At 40.4% G+C, this 15,163-nt stretch overlaps 1 protein-coding gene across 1 annotated transcript; it reads left to right on the top strand.

Annotated features, from left to right (window-relative positions):
* Positions 1-960: 960 nt before the first annotated feature.
* LOC123374476 (pulmonary surfactant-associated protein D-like) lies at positions 961-9,011 on the top strand. Its single transcript, XM_045024506.1, has 5 exons — positions 961-1,045; positions 5,036-5,243; positions 6,658-6,756; positions 7,355-7,438; positions 8,488-9,011. Exons 2-5 carry the CDS (start codon positions 5,051-5,053, stop codon positions 8,862-8,864), a joined length of 753 nt encoding a protein of 250 aa, XP_044880441.1. The 5' UTR covers positions 961-1,045; positions 5,036-5,050; the 3' UTR covers positions 8,865-9,011.
* Positions 9,012-15,163: the final 6,152 nt, after the last annotated feature.

A 15,163-nucleotide genomic window follows, 5' to 3' on the forward strand; every position in this document is an offset into this window, starting at 1 on the left:
TCAGGTTCAGAGGTCAAGACTGGGTAGATGAATCTACAGAGCAGGACAGCTGTGCAGTTGATCTCTCAAGAATACAGGGGTTGACAGGCAAACTCTCATCTCTAGACACTTTGGATATGTCTTGTAGTCTCTTAGTGGACTTAACATCCGATTCCATGTGGAAGCAGAGGTTGGTAATGGAAGGACAAAAGAACCTTGAGTCTAACATGCTAGTGAAAATGGATGGTATCTTTTTAAGACAAAGTCCAGCCTTGCAATTGGTAACAGTTAAGAATCTGAAAATTTGTAAACTCTAGTGCAGGGATCTCAAACTCAAATGACCATGAGGGCTAGTTCATTGGCCCGAGGGCTGCATCACTGACACCCCCCTTACTGCCCCTGGCCCTGCCCCCACTCCACCCCTTCCATGAGGCCCCACCTCTTCCCACCCCTTCCCTGAAGTCCCCACCCCAACTCCACCCCTCCCTGCCCCCAGAGGGTGCATGAGGGGTGTGGTGGAGGTTCAGGGCAGGGAGGTGAGGTGCAAGAGGTCTCAGGGTGCAGAAGGGGTGTGGGATGCAGCAGGGGGCTCAGGGCAGGGGATTGGGGTGCAAGAGGGGTGTGGGATGCGGCAGGGGGCTCAGGGCAGGGGGTTGGGGTGCAGCAGGGGGTTCAGGTGCAGGCAGGGGGCTCAGGGCAGGGAGTTGGGGGTGGGGTGCAGGAGAGCTTCGGGGTGGCAGTGGCATGCACTGGGGCCAGGGCAGGCTGCCGCCCCTGGCCCTGGTCCCGCTTCAGGAAGTAGCTGGAACCATGTCCCTATGGCCCCTGGGGGAGGGGGACGCAGGGCTCCGCACGCTGCTTGCCGTGCCTCCAGGTACCTCCCCCGAAGCTCCCATTGGCCGTGGTTCCCTGTTCCCGGCCAATGGGAGCTGCGGGGGGAGGGTGCCTGACAGGGCAACACACAGACTGAGCCCTCTGCTTCTCCCCACCCCCCAGCCACAGGGAGTGGTGCAGGGCTCGATGGGGGCAATCCTGTGGCTGTAGTTTGCCCACCCCTGGCCTGGAGGTAGGCCGGTGGGCGGGCACGGGGCGCTTGGCGGGCTGCAGGAAATAGCCCCGCGGGCCACGTGTTTGAGACCCCTGGTACAGTGTCTCTGTTGATGCAAATTACCTGACTGACAGGGGGGAGGAAGACTTGCCCATAACTGTTAGCAAAGAGGACACACCTAGCCAGCCAATTAATTCTGTTACACAAAAGAGCTCAGATTTTGATGGTACTGACAGGGAGTAAGGGAAAAATTAATCTTACAAATGGAAGCCACAGGTTAACCCTAGAATGCCAAAAGCCCAAGGGTATTGTGCCAAAGGTGTGACATGACAAAATGCTTGTGAATGTACACTTGTGATAGATTTGATATTAATATTATTGCTGGCGTTAGCTGTTATAACTAATGCATTGCTTATGTATCAGGGGTAGCTGTGTTAGTCTGTATCCACAAAAACAACAAGGAGTCTGGGGCACCTTAAAGACTAACACATTTATTTGAGCATAAGCTTTCGTGGGTAAAAAACTGTAAACACGTACAATGTGCAAGATCTTTTGAAAAAAACCTTGACCATATTGGGAGTGATACATAAGACCTCACTGTGTCCTAAAAGCCTTTATGGTTATACTGTTTCATTACATGACAACACACTTTATATCTAAGGCCATGTAATACTGATATTTCAAAGTTAGTGCCTGTAACCAGTCTTGAAACTGTACACAGGAGAAAAGACATTACACACCTAATGCACTGCATAAAAAGGAAAACTGAGGCACTATACCATATTGTTTTCATGGCTAAATGCAAAGATTCCTACACTATGGAGAACATTAATATCTACATTAACTTGATGTTAATTGGGTTCCAAACATTTCCCAGAGCTTGTATGAATAAATTAGGTATTTTCATTAGCTCTGGGCAAGATCACAAGACATACAAGAATTACTCTACAAGAGCAGATCCAATCCACTATTGGTTTGAGCAAGTTTTACCTTGGGTTTTTAAAGGGATTGAATAATATTATTACTTTCATAACGAACCGTACAAAGAAAAAGCCTGTTTTAGACAAACATGATTTTGATAAACCATTTCTGTTATATGCTGACACTTCTAACATTGGGTTAGAAGCTGTAGTAATACAGAACCACGAATGGGAAGTTCATGTGATGCATTCAGCAGTGTCTGGGACACCCCTTCCTGCATTGATTTTGCATTGGGGGTGTGATGTTAACTGATTAAACTATAACCAGGTAGATCATTGTTGCTAACACTGTTATATAATTGCAACAAATCTTGTACAAAACTTGACACTATGAAATTAGGCCTGAATAAAGACTGGGAGTGGCTGCATCACTACAAAAAATAATTTTCCCTCTGTTGATACTTACACCTTCTTGTCATGAATGGGCCACATCCACTTTGACTGAATTGGCCTCGTTAGCACTGCCCCCCCCACTTGGTAAGGCAACTCCCATCTTTTAATGTGCTATAATATATATTCCTCTTACTGTATTTTCCACTCCATGCATCTGATGAAGTGGTTTATATCCCACAAAAGCTTATGCCCACATACATTTGTTAGTCTCTAAGGTGCCACAAGGACTCCTCGTTCTTTGTACAAAATGTGGCAGGTAAGATGTCTATAGAAAGGATATGATTTGCTGAATATGATTATGCTATTTGTATGCATCTATCATTTTTGTACATGAAATTAACTATATGCCTGTATTTCTAAGGTGTTTGCTTCTGGTTAGCACCAACAAGGAGTTTAGCCAGCACACTGTAAAGGAATTATTCAAATAGAATGAACCATTAGAGAACACTTAACTCACAATGGAAGACACCTATCTACTCTTAGTGGAATTTCATGCCATGACTAAGAGAAGTCATGCATGGACATGTGACTTGCTCATGTGACTCCGAACTCCATCTTTTACCTGTAGTCTTCCACTACTGTGTTGAGGGCTTTGTTTGAAACAATGGGTTTCCCTCCACATAGCAGAAGCTATAAAAGGTGCTGGAAACATCTCCATTTTGCCTCTGTCCTGCTCAAACCTCTGGACTATGGACTTATACTAACGGGAGCATTGTAACTAGTGGACTGAGGACCTTCCAATGATTTGGAAGCAACCAGAGACTTGACTTAAGTCAGCAGTTTATTCCATCACTGCTATAAGCCTGAACCAAGAACTTTGCAATTATTGTATGTATTTGATTCCTTTAATCAATTTTAACTTTTCTTTCTTTCTTTCTTTCTTTCTTTCTTTCTTTCTTTCTTTCTTTCTTTCTTTCTTTCTTTCTTTCTTTCTTTCTTTCTTTCAACAAACCTTTAGATTTTAGATACTGAAGGATTGGCAACAGTGTGATTTTTCAGTAAGATCTGAATTGTATATTGACCTGGGTGTGTGGCTGGTCCTTTGGGAGCAGAAGATACCTTTGTTTAATTAAACTGATTTTAAAGAACCTCTTATCTTTAAGTCTAGCATCTGAATGTTGAATCCAGGACTGGAATGCCTCAGGAAACTGCTTTTCTGACTTTTTGTTAGCCAGTGTGATGAAACAGAAGTTAACTTTTATTGCTGGTTTGATATATTTTATGGGAGAATAACTACCAGTTTTGGGGGCTGTCTGCCCTTTTTCTCAGCAGTTTGTCCTGAATTTGGTATTCTCGGTTGTGACCCACGGAGGCACAGTGACACCAACTTCTGTTGATAAAAGAGATGAGCTTTTGAGATACACAGAGCTCTTGTTTAGGTAGTACAAACAAATCTCTTTGAGCCCATTGTACAGAAAAAAAATTCAGAATCATCTCTATTTTAGGTAAATTTGTATCTTGACTTATTGACAAGGTCAGTGAAATCCAGGATTATTAAGTATTAATGTACAATTTACATATGGTTAAATTGTCAGCTGCATATAAAACGGGCATTGCTTTAAGAGATGTTCTGGGGAAGTCTGTGTTGCAGTCGATTCAGTTCCTCTTTAGTGTTTTGCCAACAGGAAAAAATTAATTCTTTGTGCTTTATCTTTCTTATCATGGTTTCAAGATATCACTAAAGCTGTTTACTGTAAATTTAAACTATTTTTAAATGAGTATTTTACTGTAAATGGGCATATCTTAGAAACCAGAGCTCATGTTACTTAATCTGTAGCATATAAATACAGGGTCAAACTCATAGTAAATTATTCCTGTGAATGCTTTTTCTAGAAAATCAGGAATTGCAAAGTAAGTGGTTGGATGGTATTGTTGCTCTCGTTTAAGTCTGTTCTTTAATTATAAAGTTGTGCATAGTTTGTAAGAAGGTTATGATAGAAATTTCCTTAAAATCTTTTATTTATGTCTACTAAACACGTGTATGATGGTTTTCCACATCATTCAAGGTTTAAGGTTACAGTATATTATAGTTTGTGTTTTAATTTAGAAAATAACAGTCATGGTTTTATGTTCCTATTTTATTCAGAGTACAACAAAATACATCTTGTCTAATTCTTTATGCTATTCATTTAGGAAGTATATGCAATTTTATAAATCATTACCAGATAAGTTGGGGAGTCTACGCCATATGTTAGCTTTGAAATGAAAGCATACAGCTATATTCCCAAGTGCAAGTATTGCAATTGTGGTCCAGCCCTGGTACTCACTTCCATTCTATCCTCAGTGCACTTGTGCAGGTCCAAACATAATTCACTTTTTTAAAAGCAGTGATCTACTAAAACTTTAAGGATTATGTCCCAACCTGATGGGACTTAATTGAAATTTGCTGCTTTTTTTGTTTCAAGTTGTGGGGATTTTGGAGCAGGACAAATTCCAAAATTAAGGGTACTTCATTAAGATTTGAATAAAGAATAATTTCAAAGTTTTTTTCATGACCACTGAAGCTCTGACTAAAAATATAACAAACTAGTACAAATGTCTTAGAAAGTAGACATTTAGCATTCATTTATAGAGCCAATGTAATATTGCAACAAAATTCCTTATGGGTAATTCTTTTAATGATTTTTTTCCACAGGCTAGGAATCAAACAATGCTGCTGCTTCCAATATTCAACACTTTTGTCTTGGCGTTAACTCTGGTGACGACTTCCAACTCAAATCCTGCTCAGCATGTCCAAAAACTGGATCAGAATGCATGTACACTAGTTGTGTGCGGACCTGCTCAAAACGGACTACCAGGAAGAGATGGAAAAGATGGCCCTAAAGGTGAAAAGGGAGATCAAGGTATAGAAATATTGATTTACTGTTCACCTGTTGGTCAGATTGGTATTTTTTTAAAAGCTAATAAAAAGAATGCATAATTCAAATCATGTAGCTAGATGGAACCTGAGCAAAAGGTTTTGTCAAGCATGAACAATCCAGAGATTCTTAATTTATTGTGAATTACTAAAACACTAGGATGAAACTAACAGTATTGTTCAAAGTAAAATAAAAGCTATGTTACAATTTGGAACCAGATGCTTCTGAGATAGGTTATGTGCTCTAGACCCTTTCACTTCCAGGCCACCAGTTTTGAATCTGATCCACATTGGCAGTGTCTGAAACTTGTTACCAGCCAATGCCTGTCCTGTGATATATGTGAAATAACTTGCTGTTACAGTGCATTTCTTGGTGGTTAAGATACACACAAACACACATACATAATAAATAAGACTAATAGCACTCTTGGCAGTGTCAGCAGATGGCCAACACCAGGGTGATATACATTCTGGTATTGTCAAGCCTCAAAATAAGTTGAATTGGCACTGAAGAGACAGACCCTGGAAAAGTTGTTTAGGTCTCACTGCTGCAGATAGAGGCAAAGGATGAAGGGGCATTCAGCCTACTCTCTAGAAGTTACTATAAGAAGTTATTCTCATCACACTGTACTTAGTATTTATTTGTATTACAATATCACTTAGAGTCCCTAACAGATATCTGAAAACCATCTTGTTAGGCAGTCTATATAAAACATGGTAAGAGAAAAACTCTGCCCTGAAAAACTTACAAACTAAATAGATGAGAAAGACAGAAAGACGGGAGTAGTATCTCCATTTTAGAAATGGGCAATAGAGGCACAAGGGATTATAGCCTAGAGTCACTAAATTTTCAAAAGAGCATAGCTCCCATTTAAGCACCATATTTTCAAAACAGTGCACTGAGTGCGGAGTTATTTTAAATATTCAGTTGCAAGTGTCACAATGAGAGTGTTTAAGCTTTTGAAGATCTTAACCCAATTCTGGATGCTGGGCACTTCAAAATCTGGTCCCAATAGTGCATTCTGGGCACTTCAAAATCTGGTTCCAAGGTCTGTGGAAAATATGGCTTTAAATCTGTACATGCTGAGAAATATTTTAGGAATTCCAGCTATACTCACATACCAATATTTCCATGTAGAAGTGAATCCACCAAACTTATGAACACTTTTCAGATATTTGAATTTGATATTTAAATTGTAGCAATAGAACCAAGCTATAAAGCTTGGATCTGGATCAAAGTTCATTGTTCCTCAAAAATTCATTGTTCTTTTTAATGATCTAATCTTCGTCCATCTTTAATTATGACATCACAAACTCTTATAACACCTACAAATTCTACTGTTTACTTGCTTTTATTTTTGTCTCTTCCTTTTCCCTGAATAAACACATTGCATTGCAAGGATTAAGAGGGATACCAGGTCTTTCAGGAAAGGATGGATCCCCTGGACCAAAAGGAGATAGAGGTGCAGAAGGACCAAAGGGAGACTGTGGAGGCAGAGGTAAGCAGTACCCCCCTTTTGAGGGAGGGTAAAGAAGAAGCCCAACAGGGCAGACAGAGAGGCCTTTTTGGATGTTTGAATGGTTTTCATTTCATAAATGTTCCAGTAGGGCTTTGCTGCTTCTTTCTGAGCGAGGGAGAAATATTCAGAGGTGGGCACTGGGGAAACCAGACAGTCTGGTTTTCAAGGGAGAGAAGTGAGTGAGCCTGCAGGGTTACCAGAAGTTGGTCTGATGAACTCAAACATCCTATAGGAGAGAAACACCACAGTGATGGGTACCTGATCCCTGGGTTCATGGGATAAAGGATGTGCTTCTAATTTTTAATGAAATTGAAAAGCTAGCATTGCTGCAGGTGCTACTGAGAATTTCACTCAACAAGTAGTTTCATTTTCAGTGGACTTGTGGCCTCAGAACCTCAGTTTTAAACTTGTTGTATCTTCTTGAGGAACCAAGAAATCAAAAACAGTATCTTTGGTGTTACACTTGTGATTCATTACTAGTTCTGGAGGTGACTTCTCTGGCTTTTTTAAGCTTTTAGAAAACCTTGCATATTTTAATGTGACACAATAAGAACAATGCTATTATTTTCTCCTTCAGAATGTGAGCTTTTAAAAACTGAAATAAGTGATTTGCAAGAACAACTGAAGACCCTGAAAGCTACTGTCAGCAACATCCAAAAAGGTAAGACAAATAAAGTGCTGTTCACTCCAGTCACTGAGAGATGTGCCCAAATGGAGTAATTTGGATGTAGATCTAGATCCCTACTTCTTCAGAGTTAAAAAGGATTCATATCTGGTGTCGGATCTGGGCTTTCTGCTATTCGCTCATACTCCAAACTTCTATGTACTTGTTGAATGTTTTAGTAAAGTAACTCAATTCTACAATATGGGCAGTACCGGTCTAACCTTGTCACATGTATTGTTAGCCTCGGCAGGTCTCTACTTTGATGTAAATAGGAAAGTCCACCCAAGAACAGTTGTGGGATCAAGTGCTAAAAAAATCCCATCCAAAATATACTTAAGATAAAATACTGTGGCTTGCGTAGGGTCTACTCTGTGTCTGAAATGTTATTTGATTTGTCCTGTGACCAAAAAGAATAGTGGGAGATGACCACTCTCTGACATCAACAGCACATGTGGCCTCATTCTGCCCCTTGATTTCCCATTTACTTCCTCTGGAACAGGAATAGACCCTTGAGTCTTACCTGTAAAGAGAGCTGCAAATGCTAATTGATATAATGGAATGATGACAGAAATTCTCATATCAAGGACAATGGGCCTGGCCTCAAAAAAAAATACTGCAGTAATGTTCCCAAACACTGCACTTTACAATAGTGACATGGCGATATTTTAGGCTGCCAAAATAGTATTAAACTCTGGTATTGTGTACAATTCCAACTCTGCTCTCTAGGACAATAAAAACTTCCTCAGCTATGCCTTCATTGCTAACTAAAATAATAATAATAAAGTATAAACCTCAACCTAAGATTTTTCCTGGTTGTTTTAGGGTCTTCCTGAGACTTTTTGCCTCTGTCCATAGTTTTCTCTGCACCAGTAAAATATTCTTCCCCTTTCAAACTTCTGGGTTGGTGTGCAGCTGGAATGACAGAATGAATCGACAAAAATAACTGCCTCTTGCTCCAGGGTCCAAGAACTTGTTACTCTAATCTGAAGAATATTGCGTGGGAAAAAATGTAACTTAGATGTACTGTACTTCTGTGTTTTTTCTAGCTTGGATTTTCATAAATGGCAATAGTGCCAGTGAAAAAACATTTGTAACCAATGGTGCTGAAGGTGACTTTGAGACCTCAAAAGCCACATGTTCCCAAGCTGGTGGCCTGATTGCTTCTCCAAGGAATTCTGCAGAGAACAGCGCCATACAACAAATAGTAGTTCGTCATAACAAAGTAGCATATATTGGAATAAACGATATACAAACAGAAGGTTCATTTAAGTATCTAAGTGGTGAAGCAATAGAATACTCAAACTGGGCTGCAGGAGAACCAAATAATCTTGGTGGAATTGAAGACTGTGTAGAAATGTATCCAGATGGCAGATGGAATGACAAATCCTGCAATGATAAACAGTTAATAATCTGTGAATTTTAATCTCCCTGTCCTTGTGGTTTACATTAAAATCAGTTAGTGCAAGTTGGCTTATAGCTTTAATATTTATATAACCTTGTTGATTTACAATAGCCTCACATTTTGAATAGTGTGCTGCATCAGTGATGTAAAGATATAGATATGCTGAATCTTGCTGAAATTTCTATTATGATAAATTGAATTGCAATAAAGCCATTATGCAACCTTGAACTGTGTTCATAGGTAGTTAAAACAGGAGATACTTCAAGTGCTGTGAGAAATTGATACCTACACAATTTCAGACTTGAACAAAAGTGACGATCATGAAGAACTGACCGAGAATACAGATCAGGGTTGTCTCTTATGTAAAAGGCGAAAAGATGACCATTCTGCTCCACATAGTTCCAGCAGAGAATGCCTTAGTTTTATGAGTATATATTTGTCTTAAAGTGAAGTGTATGGATTTCCATTAATCTCTGTTTAAAGCTGTTTACAAGTCAACAGTCTGCTTGTTTACAGCCTTGTTCTCAGGTTACTAAAATGGGGGGGGAGGGATTCTAGAAGCTTTTGGTCATGTGTCCCTTGATAGCCCACTGGAGTTTGGGCACATTGTGGATTTAAGTCCCATTATTCAGCACTCACAAATACCATGGCACTTTACAGGCAGAAAAAATCCCTGCCTCAAAGATTTTGCAATCTAAATAGAGACAAGACAGAGAAGACAAAATTGGATGGGGAGATAAGGACAATGGAAGAGGGGCAAAGGCCAGTAATATAAGATAACATAGTGCTTGGGGGTTTGACACACTTTTGATGGATTAATGCTTTTTGTTTAATGTATTAATTAACTTTTGCTTAGGCTAACACCTAATGTTGATCATTCAGTGTCAAGGGTAAGATGCAGTGCTCATAGGGACCCTGGTATGATAACACCAGTGATTATAGAGGGGTCAAGATATTCATGGACTCAACTATGTTACTCTGGTTACGTAGTTACTATGGTTCCATGAAGTGAGGATATTTCCTTCCTCATTTTAGTTATATCATCTCATTTATTCAATAGCAACTTTATTAAACAAAATAAAGAGTCCTTATCTAGCTTAATCTCTCTATCCATAGCGCAGGCTGGTCCATCTGATTCCCCATCTTTGAACTGGGAGAAATAGCCTTCATGGCTCTTTTCATTGCCACCCAGAATAGCATCGCTGGCCACTCACTTAAATCCTTCCTTTTTCTGCCGACTAGCCTTTATGAGGATTTGGAGATTAGGCTGAGCCTTAAAAAGGGTAAAACATCATGTCCAGTGGAGGCCCTGGCCCAGGAGAAACCTGACCGGGAGGAAGGACAGTGGCTGCCAGGGCTGCCCGCCGCCGAGTACCCAGAGGAACTGGTGGAACCTGAGGCGGATCAGGAGCTGGAGCTGCCAGCAGCCGAGTACCTGGAGGAACTGGCAGAACCTGAGGCAGAGCAGGAGCAGGAGCTGCCAGCAGCCGAGTACACGTATGAGCTGGAAGGACTGGAGGGACTCGCTCAAGGGACCGGGTAGGAAGGAGCCCAGGGACAGAACTGCACAGTGCAGTGAGTCTATTTGGTCATGGGGTTGCGGAAGGACCCCGCTGACCCAGTGGTGGGACTCTCGCCCCGCCACTGTAAGGGCCCTGGGCTGGAGCACAGTGGAGTTGGGTGGGCCTGCATTCCTCTACCCTGGCCAACCTGCCGTGGGTAGCAAAATCCCGATAGCACGCTACAGACTCTTGTCGGCACTCCCCGGCCTGAGGGGCACACTACATACTCTTGTCGGCACTCCCCGGCCTGAGGGGCACACTACATACTCTTGTCGGCACTCCCCCGCCTGAGGGGCGCTACAGACCCTTGCCGGCGCTTCCCAGCCTGAGAGGCACTACAGGCCCTTGCCGGCACTCCCCTGCCTGAGGAGCATGCTACAGACCCTTGTCGGTGCCTCTTCCTCTGCTAATTCCCCAGTGAGAGGCGTGACCCAGGATGGCCAGTGAGGCAGTAGCTCCCCATCTTCCCCTAGCAGCTCGGTGAGCCAACCAATGTGGATCACAGCCTGGCTCATGCCAGATAGATCGCTTCTGCCCACAGTTGATGGCCCAGGCATTGTTATCTTAATTCCTTTGAAGGTATGTATCTTGCCTTTCCTGCTTGGTTCTTTAACAACCCCTTAAAAGTCCCTTTTGATTTACCTATGCGTTCCATCAGGAATCAATACAAAACTGAACAGAGAAACCAAGTCATGTACACTAGTAATAAAAAATACTAGGCATTTTCCATTTAAAAACCAAGAACAAAGGCATAAGCTCTACACACCCTAAAAACTACTTACCCTAGCAATACAGTCATGTTTGCACACAGTTAAGTCAATTAATTTAGCCAGCCTTAAATCAAACCAGCAGCATATGTCCTATCCCACTGTTGTTAGCTGACTCAAAAAGGTAACAAAAGGCAATAGGATGACCCAGGAAGTCACAGAGACTAAGCTCATTGATCTGAATGACCATCACCAGTCTGTTTTCTGTGTTTTTCAAAATTAATACCATATAGAAACATTAATAAATGAATGCAAAATAAGCTGTCCCTTACAGAAACACAATATCAGCCATAATATGAGAAAGAGAAATCGAATGTTGTTTTCCTTGTTGATAATATCAGTGAGTACATTTTTTTCTGCAAAGCTCTGGAGCCAAGAAATTTAACTTGACTTTAGGACTGGATTATAGCAAGAGCATCTAATATCTACTTGGAGACACATGTCTGCATTATGGATGGGTGGCTCATGTCAGTGAAACTACCTCCACATTATTGTATACAGCATAGTTGTAGCTGTGTCGGTCCTGGGATATTAGAGAGAGCTTGGCGCTCTCACCAACAGAAGTTGGTCCAATAAAAGATATTTCCTCACCCACCTTGTGTCTCTAATATTCCCACATTACTCAAAAAGAACAGGAGTACTTGTGGCACCTTAGAGACTAACAAATTTTATTTCAGCATGAGCTTTAGAGAAAATTTAATCTTTGCAAATTTAGATAACATTGTATGTCTTCCCACTAGAAACGAATCCTGAAGTCCCATTCAAGATCATTTTAACACTGCCTGCCAAAATAGCTTTCTCCCATCTACACTGTCATTACAGCTGTTTTTAGCACCAATTCAGGGAACCTATTGCTAAAAATGGTTGTCAGCAGCAAGTCAGTTTCCTAGGCAATCCCAAACACAGCCAAAGGGAAACTGACAAGCAAAAGACAGATACCGCAACCCTTACTTACTTGTGGGAAAAGTTATTACATAGAGCGAGCGGGAATGGAAGACTCTAGCCCTAAATAAAGTGAAAATGACCAACCTATTTTCATTGTCTAAACTGAGTGAAGTGCAAAACAGGAAAAGAGAAATTAGATTTTAGTTTTTAATTTGGTTGTCATGGAGATGACAACTTTTTTCTAGCATAAGATTTTTGTTGACCTTATCTATTTAATTTAGATACGCAATGCCGCCAGCGTTTTCCTTGTAAGCAGACTGAATTCAAACAGAGAGATTTTGTTCACTCTTCTTTTCTTCATAACTACCATTGGCACTTTGTCAACCAAACTTGCCAAGTCTCATACATTTGGAGAAAGACTTCCTGGTCTAGAACTCTCTCTAAAATGGATTTTAAATCCTTGTGATGAAGACTTTTGCAGTGTTTTAGTTTAATTTCAGTCATTATAGTTATCAAACCAAAAATCAAGGGAGTTTGTGTTGGCTGTGTTTGGGATTCCAACACAAAATAACCAAGTTCAAATAAATTTAAAATCCTGTTTCCAATTAAATTAAAAATATAATTCTTCAAAACTATCTTGTTCATATTAAATTTTGCAAACACCTTCCCACCTTTTAATAAATTGATCTTTTTAATGTCATTTTTCAGCCCTTTTCAGTTTCCTTTATAGGGAGACTCTGTTATGCCATCTCCTCCCTTTCCCTTGCTAGGCCCACCTCCTCCTTTCTAACTATAACCCAACCTCTTCCAGCCTGAATTTCCCCCCCCCCCTTTGTTTGCCTCTCACTCCCTTACTGGTCCTGTCTACCAGAAGGAATAATGGGGTGTTCACTTGCTTACCAAAGCAATTTAGACTTATTTAGTTTCAGTTAGCTACAGCTTTTAATCTTAACAACCACCAAAATATTAAGTAGTAGTGCAACAATATGCAATGGAGAGGAACATAAGGCATCCCATGATGACTTGCAAACCCTAAGCTGCAAATCTGGGTGCTAACTGGGGAGGTATGATAGGCTGTTATCAAAGCCTGTGACATTCTTGTTACTTCCCCTGTTGATAGGGGAAAGGGCAGGAAATAACCAGGTTATTAACTATTTTATATTTTACTATTGGATTCCTGATAAAATATATGACAATTTTCCAATAACTATTTCAATAAATCCTCTTTTTTTCTGTAATAGGCATTTTAGCATATCCAATTATTGTATTCAGATAATCTCTCCTAGTCATAAAATACTGTGCCGTAGGCCAATTTCATCAAAATTTATCTGAGGAGGAGATCCCAGAAAGGCCCCTCTATATCTAGTAGAGAACTTTCAATAAGAGACAGAGACAGATTACTCTAAAAATTGTCTTCAGGGAACTTGTACATATTGGGTTTCATATAGTGTAGTGTCTAATTAGAGCTGCTTTTGTATTTCCTGGGTTTGCTAAAAGGCCACTTACTTACAGCTTCGCTGTCTTAAAAGTTTAAAATCTAGTGGAAAGAAAGCGAGAGTTTTGTTTTTATTATAAAAAATAAATATAAACAAGTAATAGTATAAAATATGAAACATTGTGATTGGATTGCAAGTCAACCAAGAATGTGTGTAGGTTATTTTTATGAACATAAATGGTTAATTCATCTTTAATATAAGAAAAAAGGCAGTGTTGTATATCATTTAGCCCATGGGGCTGGGAGTTAGGAGACCTAGATTCTAATCTTGACTCTGCCAGGGACTTGTGAAGAAATAACTTAACCTCACTTTGTCTAAATTTCTCCATTTGTAAAATTGAGACAATACTTTACCTCCTAGCTATGATTGAGAAGTTCCATTAAGTACAAATTATTATTAGTAAATTAATATGAAGAACCTGACAAAGCTCTTCCCCTTCAAAAAGCCATATAAATTAGAGCTAAGCTGCTACTTAGTTCTTGACTCACACATCGTTGCTACATAGTTTGAAGGTTACAGTGTACAGAATGTACCATACAGCTTTTAACAACAAAACCTTTTCTAATAATTCCCAATGAATTCAACAGATGTCGGAGGTTAGAGGCAAATTCTGTAGCGAAGAAACACTGTTAGCTTTGGATGCAGCAAGAGACAGAAATGTAGAGCTGGTCAGTGCTTTGCAAGCCCATCCCTTGAAGATGGGCTGTGGGTGCTTGCTGGTGGTCTGAGAAAAGATGACTCGTTACATATTATTGACTCTCCTCCTTCACCTCAATCATGTTAAAAGATGCTAAAAGAACTTTCTTAATATTAATTTTCTGTGTGAACAATTTCTTTGTTTGCCACAGAAATGTTATGTCAAGCTCAGTAGGAGGAGAGAGTGGGTTCAAACACCAATCAGAGGGGAAGTGTCCCGCATGCAGTCTCTCCATTGGATTGTGGTCCATGCTGTGATAAAGTGTGCAAGGCGACTCCCGTAGTAGCTCCGGGACATCTGATTGCATGAGAATTGTGCCTTTTCAAGCTTGCTCTGCGTCCAGGCCAAAGAATAAAAATACAATGACTGTTCAATCCCAGGAGCTTTTGTAATATGAATAACAAAGGAGTCCCCTGTGAAGCTGCAAATAGGGTCTCAAGGACCTAATGCTCTGGCAGATGTTCTGTTAATTTCAAGTTAAAATCAAGAGGCCAAAATTTTTAACAATTGACATCAATGGGAGAAGGAAAGAGTCCAAAATTCATAGTTAGATAACAGGGGGAATTTAGAACATAAGAACAACCAGGCATTGGACAGAGCGAAGGTCCATCTTCCCCAGTATCATGTCTTCTGATGGTGGCCAATGCCAGGTGCCCCAGAGGGAATCAACAGGTAATCATCAAGTGATCCATCTCCTGTCGCTCATTCCCAGCTTCTGGCAAAGGCTGCATAACAGTTGTTCGATGGCAAATAAACTCATTTAACCATTGAATTTATTTTGGAAAAGGGATCACATAGATGTACGCACAATGAAATGCAGGAACTGTGTAATCATATTATTGTAACTCTCACCTTCCCTTGTTTTTGCCCCCTGCTGTTTGTAGCTCTTACCCGTTGTATCATTAAAATTAAG

This window comes from Mauremys mutica, chromosome 7, assembly GCF_020497125.1.
Source record: "Mauremys mutica isolate MM-2020 ecotype Southern chromosome 7, ASM2049712v1, whole genome shotgun sequence".
Lineage (NCBI taxonomy): Eukaryota > Metazoa > Chordata > Testudines > Geoemydidae > Mauremys > Mauremys mutica.

Coding starts and splice junctions, on each gene's coding strand:
- LOC123374476 (XM_045024506.1), top strand. CDS start 5,051: ATGCTGCTGCTTCCAATATTCAACACTTTTGTCTTGGCGTTAACTCTG. Junction 6,757..7,354: donor GGGAGACTGTGGAGGCAGAG/GTAAGCAGTACC, acceptor TTTCTCCTTCAG/AATGTGAGCTTTTAAAAACT. Junction 7,439..8,487: donor TGTCAGCAACATCCAAAAAG/GTAAGACAAATA, acceptor TGTTTTTTCTAG/CTTGGATTTTCATAAATGGC.